The sequence below is a fragment of the Musca autumnalis genome, unplaced genomic scaffold, assembly GCF_047663935.1.
Source record: "Musca autumnalis isolate F117 unplaced genomic scaffold, ASM4766393v1 scaffold_1, whole genome shotgun sequence".
NCBI lineage: Eukaryota > Metazoa > Arthropoda > Insecta > Diptera > Muscidae > Musca > Musca autumnalis.
The window spans coordinates 189,133,886-189,144,207 of record NW_027411644.1 but is presented as its reverse complement, the minus strand read 5'-3'; the positions used below and the strand labels follow the sequence as shown (position 1 = coordinate 189,144,207).

Genomic DNA, 10,322 nt, shown 5'->3' with positions numbered 1-10,322 from the left:
AGTACTTGGCCTAAAGTTTTTACAAAAACCTTTGTAAAAATCATGAAATTTTATGAATTTTATTCTTGACAAGGATTAACTGGCAACAAGTATCAACAATATGAGGCACACAATATTCTTACTAGGAGGGTTAACATATGGACCAAAGGCGTATAAGATTATATTAGATATAAACAAGGTCCTATAGGTCTCAAATAGGGAATATCTGGAAACTAAGATTTTTTAGTCGGGAGGATTGGCATCTATTACTATAAATTACAATAAATGCTAGCTACAGGATATCTCAATTTGGAGAGTTCCCAGATAGACTAAAAATGTACCATGTATAAACAGTAAAGAAGACCACACAATGGTATGCACACCCGCCTTGCACGCTGAAGGTCGTGGGTTCGATTCCCGGTCTGTCAACATCAAAATTTTCAACGGTGGCAAAATACCCCTCAGTAATGTTGGCGACAGTTCCTGAGTATTTCAGCCACGTAAAACTTCTCTACTAGTGGTGTCTTAAGACACGCCGTTCGGACTCGGCGATAAACAGTAGGTCCCATATCATTGAGCTAATATGATTTGGGGTGCACTCATTGAGTGAAGTCTCCCTTGTCCTCTATAGGATGTTTGTGCAACAATTATATTATATATATTTTATGAGACCTTTAGTTCGCGATGATGGGTTGGCATCTATTACAATAAATACTAGCTACAGGATATCTCAATTAGGAGAGTTCCCAGATCGACTAAAAATTTACCAGTATGAAGTGGCATGTATGTTTCAAAAATAGTGTCTTAGCAAGCCAATTTGCATGATGTTTATACATTTTTTGTTCTCTTGTTCTGTACCAGTTTATTGAAATTCCTTTGCAGAGATAGTGTATACGATCTGACAACTTAGAAAAGTCATATCCCACATCATCTACCTGAAGGTTTGCTATAATTTCTTCGAATGGGACGGACGGTAGTCCCATGCTGGCATGGAAAAGTTTTTTGAACGTCATATTTCGAAAACATAAAAATGTGAAAACTCAAATTCATGCTGTAATCCTAAAAAAATAATTTTTTATAAAATAAGATCGAAACAAAATACAAAACAACAACACCGATTGCTTGAAAACACCCCAAAATCCTATACTAAACATTCACAAAACTTCGAGTATACTCAGTACAATGAAAACTGAATACCGCTCGGCAACTTTGGCAGACGAGATATTTTTTTCTAGTTCTGGACAATTCCGCGAACATTTAAATAAAAATAAAGAGAGGATCCGCGAGGATCCAAGGTACTAAAAGTCTATTTCTTTTTACAATATCAAATAAAAACAAGTAAAAAAGCATTAAGTTCGGCCGGGCCGAACTTTTCATACCCTCCACCACAAAATATTCATTCCTGTCCCCAACTTTAAGTGAGTACGTTAATATGTCAGATAATGTACATAAAATGCTTCATTCGGGAGGTTCTTTTTTATGGTGCCTATATCTAACTGTTGACAATTTTTGGTGGGCTAGAAATTGGGAGGTACTGTTATATAGGGGTTATAATAAAACATGGGCCTATGTTGACAGTTTTTGATGGGAGCCTTTAATTTCAAATAGCTCCTAATTCGGTTAAAAAATTTAGCTAGAATTCTCAAAATATCGAAAATCGGTACATAACGTGGGAACTTTAAATGTCATTAACAGCTAGTTCGGAGGTATCTGGGCTATACGAAAATATGAACTTAAATGAACAAATTACAGATAATTCGTCCAAAAAATAAAGCTAAGGTACGGAAAATCGGGAGGTTTGTTTTGTGGCTATACAAAAACATGGACCTATGTTCGGTTAAACATTTTAAGTAAAATCCTCAAAGTACCGAAAATCGGAAAGTATCGTTATATTGAGGCTATGTTGAAAATTGTTGATGCAGATGTGTGGTGACCACTACAACCTTCAAATGTCAAATTACAGTTAGTTCTGTTAAAAATTGTAGCTAAAATTGCCAAATTACTGAAAATTGGGAGGTACCGTTACATGGGAGCTATATCCGAACATGGACCTATGTTGACAATTTTTGATGGAGAGGTGTTGTGACCACTAAGAACATCAAATGTCAAATTACTGCTAGTTCGGTTTTATATTGTAGGTAAAATCACCAAATTACTGAAAATCGGGAGGTACCGTTATATGGGGGCTTTCTTGACAATTTTTGGTGGAGAGGTGTGGTGACCACTAAGAATTTCAAATATCAAATGTTCAAATTACAGACAATTCGGTTAAAACTTGTAGGTAAAATTCTCAAAATACCTGAAATCGGGCGGTAAAGTTATATGGGGGCTATTCCAAAACATGGACCTATGTCCACTAGTTATAAAGGTTTATTGACATTTAAGGACCCTAAATGTCAATTGATAGCTAAATCGGTCTGAAAATTTAGATAAAAACGTCAAAATGCCGTAAATCGGGGGTACCGTTATATGGGGGCTATACCAAAACGTGGACCTAGGTCCACAACTTTTGTTATATAAGTTTATTGACACTTAAGAACCCGAAATGTCAAATTATAGCTACATCGGTCTGAAAATGTAGCTAAAAACGTCAAAATACCGTAAATCGGGGGTACCGTTATATGGGGGCTATACCAAAACGTGGGCCTAGGTCCACAACTTTTGTTATATAAGTTCATTGATACTTAAGAACCCTAAATGTCAAATTATAGCTAAATCGGTCTGAAAATGTAGCTAAAAACCTCCAAATACCGCAAATCGGGGGTACCGTTATATGGGAGCTACACCAAAACGTGGACCTATGTCCAAAACTTTTGTTATATAAGTTTACTGACATCTAAGAACCCTAAATGTCAAATTATAGCTAAATCGGTCTGAAAATGTAGCTACAAACGTCAAAATACCGCAAATCGGGGGGGGGTACCGTTATATGGGGGCTATACCAAAACGTGGACCTATGTCCACAAGTTTTGTTAAATAAGTTTAATGACACTTAAGAACCCTAAATGTCAAAATATAGCTAAGTCGGTCTGAAAATGTAGCTAAAACCGTCAAAATACCGTAAATCGGGGGTACCGTTATATGGGGGCTATACCAAAAGGTAGACCTATGTCCACAACTTTTGTTATATAAGTTTATTGACATTTAAGAACCCTAAATGTCAAATTATAGCTACATCGATCTGAAAATGTAGCTAAAAACGTCAAAATACCGCAAATCGGGGGGTACCGTTATATGGGGGCTATACCAAAACGTGGACCTATGTCCACAACTTTTGTTATATAAGTTCATTGATACTTAAGAACCCTAAATGTCAAATTATAGCTAAATCGGTCTGAAAATGTAGCTAAAAACCTCAAAATACCGCAAATCGGGGGTACCGTTATATGGGAGCTACACCAAAACGTGGACCTATGTTCACAGGTTTTGTTATATATGTTTATTGACACTTAAGAACCCTAAATGTCAAATTATAGCCAAATCGGTCTGAAAATGTAGCTAAAAACCTCAAAATACCGCAAATCGGGGGTACCGTTATATGGGGGCTATACCAAAACGTGGACCGATGTAGCCCATCATCGAACTTGACCTGCCTGCAAACAAAAGACGCATTTTCCCAAAATTTCAGCGTCCTATCTCCATTTTTGTGGATGCTAGAGTGATTACCACAGACGGACGGACGGACGGACGGACGGACGTGCTCAGATCGACTTAGAATTTTACCCTGATCAAGAATATATATACTTTATAGGGTCGCAAATGAGTATTTCAATGCGTTACAAACGGAAAAACAAACTTAATATACCCTCCATACTATGGTGGAGGGTATAACAAGTAAAAAAGCATTAAGTTCGGCCGGGCCGAACTTTTCATACCCTCCACCATAAAATATTCTGAACTAAAATGGAATAATTACTTTTCATTCCTGTCCCCAACTTTAAGTGGGTACATTAAAATGTCAGATAATGGTTATGTACATTTATGCTTCTTTCGGGAGGCCCTTTTTTATGGTGCCTATATCTAACTATGTATGTTGACAATTTTTGTTGGGCTACAAATTGGGAGGTACTGTTATATAGGGGTTATAATAAAACATGGGCCTGTGTTGACAGTTTTTGATGGGAGCCTTTAATGTGAAATAACTCCTAATTCAGTTAAAAAATTTAGCTAGAATCTTCAAAATATCGAAAATCGGTACATAACGTGGAAACTTCAAATGTCATTAACAGCTAGTTCGGAGGTATCTGGGCTATACGAAAATATGAACTTAAATGAACCGTTATATGGGGGCTATACCAAAACGTGGACCTATGTCCACAAGTTTTGTCATATAAGTTTATTGACACTTAAGAACCCTAAATGTTAAATTATAGCTACATCGGTCTGAAAATGTAGCTAAAAACGTCAAAATACCGCAAATCGGAGGGTACCGTTATATGGGGGCTATACCAAAACGTGGACCTATGTCCACAACTTTTGTTATATAAGTTTATTGACACTTAAGAACCCTAAATGTCAAATTATAGCTATATCGGTCTGAAAATGTAGCTAAAAACATGAAAACACCGTAAATCGGGGGGCACCTTTATATGGGGGCTATACCAAAACGGGGACCTATGTCCACAACTTTTGTTATATAAGTTTATTGACACTTAAGAACCCTAAATGTTAAATTATAGCTACATCGGTCTGAAAATGTAGCTAAAAACGTCAAAATACCGCAAATCGGAGGGTACCGTTATATGGGGGCTATACCAAAACGTGGACCTACGTCCACAACTTTTGTTATATAAGTTTATTGACACTGAGGAACCTATAATGTCAAATTATAGCTATATCGGTCTGAAAATGTAGCTAAAAACATCAAAACACCGTAAATCGGGGGGCACCTTTATATGGGGGCTATACCAAAACGGGGACCTATGCCCACAACTTTTGTTATATAAGTTTACTGACACTTAAGAACCCTAAATGTTAAATTATAGCTACATCGGTCTGAAAATGAAATCGGACATATATAGCGTGTTTCGTGCACCAATTGCCTTAAATCGGGCGAAAATATATATGGGGGCTATATCCAAATATGAACCGATTTTTACCAAAATAAATAGCGTTTGTCCTTCGGACAAAAAACTATCTTCCCTAATTTTCATGCGAATCGGACAATAAATGCGGCCTGTACTTTGTTTACAAAAATACATGGACAGACGGACATGCGTAAATCGACTCAGAAAGTGATTCTATGTATATCCCTAAAAGGAACTATGAGTCTATCTCGTTTCCTTTTGCATGTTACAAACTAATGCACAAAGATAGTTACACATGTACATGTGGATTATGCTGGTCTATTGTTTGGAAAATATTTATTCGTGTTGCAACACGAAATGACCGGAGGTGCATATCTGTTCCAGTATGGATGCAAATATTACGATCCAGAAGAATTTTTGCTCAATTTGGAATTCCAAACATGTTGGTGAGTGATCACGGGAGACAATTTAACTCCAAAGTATTTCAAGAGTTTTTAAAAGTTAAGGGAATCGTTCAAAATCAAGGAGACTGATAGCCTATAGGAGAGCTAAACTTCCAGAAAGAAAAAAAGTCACCAGCTATGCTGATGCTTGGTAGACAAATTACATCACGTTTAGAATTATTAATTAGCAATGAACACGTGGCAGATCAGATGCGATCGGCACAGGTGAAATATTTTGGCCATAGGGAGAGGGTGGGTGACGTAGGGGATGGAAGATACCAAGCAACGGTCCTGACCGGTTTTAACATGGCAAAGCCCAGGATTTATCTTGGTCCCTCTTTCATCCCAAGTGGACACTGACCTCCCCGTGGTGTCACCTGGGGAACTGCCTTTAACACCCGTTAAAGGTAGTGAGCTAACATGTGCCGCGCGTTCACTCATAAGAACGTTAAAAAACGAAAGAAAAGAAAAACAAACCCCTCTATAGATGACGAACCCCGCAAACGTTTTAAGGGCCATTATAGAGAAGGTGCAGTCTTCGCATTGGCAGACGTACTTGAAAAGTACAAGGCCGATATTACTGCCATACAGGAAATACGATTGGGAAAGGCGTCACAACAACACATAAAGGTGACGCACTGTATTATACATAGCTGCCATGACGCAAAGCATGAGTTTGGTTGCGGATTAGTAGTTAGTCGGAGGCTAAAACATCTGGTATCAAGATTCACCCCAGTGAATGAAAGACTTGCTGCAATTCGAATAAAAGCTAAATTCTTCAATATCAGCTTTATTTGCGCCCATGCTCCCAATGAAGAAAAGGACAAACAGACAAAAGATATATTTTACGAGCGCTTAGAAGAAACATATGACCGTTGCCCTGCCCATGACATTAAAATCATTCTAGGTGATTTTAATGCCAAAATTGGGAAGGAGAATATCTTTGACCCAACAGTCGGGAAATTCAGTCTCCACAGTGAAACATCTGACAATGGTATGAGGCTGATAGACTTTGCAGCTGCAAAAAACATGGTAGTAACAGTACCAGATTTAATCATCTCGACGTTCATAAGGGCACCTGGCTGTCTCCAAATCAGAAAACAAGAAATCAAATTAATCATGTTGTGATAGATGGAAGACATTCATCGAGCGTGTTGGATGTACGATCGTTCTGAGGCGCAAACATTGACTCGGACCACTACCTTGTTGCAGCAAAGGTACGCACCCGCTTAAACGTAGCAAACAAAGTACGAACAGACACAACACGAAAGTTAGACATCGGTAAGCTGCAATCACAACAGATAGCCACATCATATTCCACTCAACTAGCCCAATTGCTTAATCAAAGCACTCCTCATCCCGATAACATATCAACGCAATGGCAAAGCATTGCCCACTCCATGCAAACAGCCGCAAAATCCATACTTGGATACCAGAGACCTCCACCAAGGAATCCATGATATGATCAGGAGTGTCGTGCTGGCACCGAAGAGAAAAATGCGGCATATAGGGCTACTTTACAATCCGTAGCAACGCGTAGCGCACGAGAGAGATACAGGGAGAAAAGGAGAGGAGAAACGTCTTTTCCTCAGGAAAAAGAGAGAGATGGAAAAGCGGGAGTGTGAAAAAATCGAGATGTACATTAGCCAGAATGAAGTCCGAAAATTCAAAGAGTCAAGCATCAAACTGATAGCTTTGGTACAGGCACATCCTTCTGTAGAGACCAGCAAGGTAATTTGGTAACTGATAGCAGCGAAGACGACGAAGATACCACAGTCCCAATCCCAGAAGATGGTATTGAATGTATACCGCCCAGCCAAGATGTGGTAAGGACTGCAGTAAATCGGCTGAAGAATACCAGCAGAGCTGTTCATCAGCTAGTTGGCACCATCTGGCAGGAAGAACGAGTACCCGACGATTGGAACCTGAGTATCCTCTGCCCCGTCCACAAGAAGGGAAATAAGACTGTATGCTCTAACTATAGGGGCATAAGTCTACTCCCTATTGCCTACAAGATCGTGTCAGTGATATTGTGCGAACGACTAAAGCCTATGGTCAACGAGATAATTGGACCATACCAATTCGGCTTTAGACCTGGCAAGTCCACCATTGACCAGATATTTACCCTGCGGCAAATCCTGGAGAAGACCCAAGAGATGCAACATACAACTACCACCTTTTTGTCGATTATAAAGCAGCCTTCGACAGCCCGATACGTTCAAAGGTATTCCAAGCCATGTCTGAATTTGGTATCCCCGCAAAGCTCATCCGGCTTTGTAAAATGACTTTAACTGACACGAGGTCCTCAGTTAAAATAGGAAATAAAAAGAAGAATTGTATTGGCCAACAGATGCTACTTTGGTTTAAGTAAGCCGTTTAAAAACAAAGCCACATCTCGTCAAACAAAAATAACGCTCTACAAAACACTGATACTACACGTGCTGATGTATGGCTCCGAAGCCTGGGTACTTGCGCAAGCAGACATGGCAGTGCTTGGTTGTTTGAGAGAAAAATTCTTCCAAAGATCTACGGACAAATCTGCGTTGACGGCGAATATCGACGCCGCATGAACCACGAGCTGTATCTGCTATACGGATGCTATATGAATGATGAGATGAAAAGGCGCGGTATTCCAGAGTGCGAAGCAACAAATAGAGAGGAATGGGGATCTTTTCTTAGTTCGGCCTATGGAACAAATGTGCTGTAATGGGCCAGCTAAGTAAGTAAGTAATAGGGAGAGGGTGATTATTTATCAAAACAGGAAAAGTGGCGATATGGAGTAATTCAAAATAAAGTTGGAGATTTGCACTACGACGTAAAATTAGATGATGGTAGAGTATGGCGTAGACATGTTGACCAGATGAGGAGTTCGGCAGTACAAGGTAGTACAGAAGGTCTTAATCACCCCATACAACCTGACATACCACACAATACACGAGTGTAACCTACAACAACACAAGCTGCTACCTCTGCCGTTAATACAAAAATCAACAGTTCCAACTAGTTCGGATCAACAGTAGGAAGTACATGAAAAGGTACTAGTCGACACGGAGGATGCGAGAGAAGATACGATGATTCCAAGCGGACTACGAAGTTTGACGAGAGAAAAGAAATTACCGAAGCGGTTGCAAGACTTCTAACTTGAATTTAATTAAATTAAGAGGAGGGAGAAATGTCATAATTTAAACATGGTGATGTTATGTTACCGGTAAAAAATGTAATATTGAGTGCAATGAAATGTGATCTCTATTTTTGTATTAGATAAACAGTATCTTTACAAACTAAGCATTAAAATGACATCTTTTAAAATACAAGAATCAAAATGATGCACTACGAATATTTTATAAAGAATGGGAAAAAGTTATTTTGAATCGCAATATTTCCATTAAAAGCTCCTCTAAATGCATAATGTCTTGTCCAAATGCAGTTTTTACATATTTCACACCTAACAAAATGTGTTTGCCACAGACAAGTAAAATCACTGATTTTTCATTATTCCTATAACACTAATTTCGGATTAACTCTAAAAGAAAAATGTTTACTCATCATGTGAACTAAAATTTGAAAATAAAATAAACAAAAGAAATGCCTGTTCGACAACATAATAATACATCTAATTAAAGCTGATTCATGCAAAATTTTAATCGCCTTTTTAACTAAAACTAGTTCAATGAAGAATAACTGCGTCATTTAATTAGAAGAATTTAACATGTCTAGTCGCGCTAGAATGATCGACAGAAACTTAACAAGATGACTAAATAACAGCTACCTTGAAAGTATAAATAGCAAGTTGTTATTCCTTTAGAACATTTTAGGTCGATTTTAAACTTCAAAGAGTTCAGTTGTTGAACCCGTCGTCGTGAGAATAGTGAAAATGCGAGCTTTGATAGTTTTTTGCTTGGTGGCTACCGTTTGTGCCCAATACAATTACGGCAGTTCAAGTTCATCACAAATTTTGGGAAGTGCTTCAGCTCCAGCTCCCGTAGTTGGTGGTGTACACAAGGAATTTTATTATTTCATGGCTCCCGAGGGTCTCTTCGATGATCCACATGCTGCTGAAATTTTAGCCGCTGCTTCTAAGAAGAGAATTCGTGTCATTTTCATTAAAAATCCCGAAAATAAGGCCTATGAAGATGCTGTTGCCAGACTGCTCAAACAAGCTACGGAACAACGTACTGCCATCTATGTGCTTACCAAACAACCTGACCTCAATGAGCTTGCGAATAAATTCAATGCCATCCGCAGCAATGTCAATGCCAAGCCTGAGGTTCATTTTGTCAAATATCGTACCGCTGAAGACGCTGCCAATGCTCAACGCGCTATTCAAAGCCAGTACGATTCATTGGGTGGTACATCGCAACATTTCAATGGTGGTGTTGCTCCAGCAATTAATTTTGCTTCACAATCACAAAATTATCACCAACAAAGTGTAGCACCTGCAGCAACTGTCCAAAGTCCCGAAAGCATTTACTTGCCTTCGGCAATTTTGCGCAAATACCGCAGAAATCGTCGCGTTTAGACGTGTTGTACTCTGGATTGGGTTTTAATCTTCGTTAATTTAATTTATTTAAATATTTTTGTTATTTATTAAACGAGAAAAAAAAACGAAATAAAATTTTAAATTATAAGTGAATAATTGTTATAAGTGTTTTTGTTATAACTTTCTTTGGTATCCTCTTATATAAATTACACCACACTATAGAACATTTCTTTGTAAAATTCATAAGGAAACGCGATAGGCCTATGGTTCCGATAAAAAAAATGAGGACGTTCATGATTAACCCCCAGGAAAAACTGTATTGCTTTTGACGAGAATCTGATAAAAAATAACCGTTTTTTTTTCAAAAAGTATTTTTTTATAAATAACTGTATT

General features: G+C 38.3%; 1 protein-coding gene across 1 annotated transcript; it reads left to right on the top strand.

Moving 5' to 3' along the window:
* The first annotated feature begins 9,323 nt into the window (after nt 1-9,323).
* Nucleotides 9,324-9,968, top strand: LOC141389856 (uncharacterized). Its single transcript, XM_073962034.1, has one exon. It carries the CDS (start codon nt 9,324-9,326, stop codon nt 9,966-9,968), a length of 645 nt encoding a protein of 214 aa, XP_073818135.1.
* Nucleotides 9,969-10,322: the final 354 nt, after the last annotated feature.

Bases quoted from the DNA above. Each gene is read 5' to 3' on its own strand.
- LOC141389856 (XM_073962034.1), top strand. From the start codon at position 9,324: ATGCGAGCTTTGATAGTTTTTTGCTTGGTGGCTACCGTTTGTGCCCAA.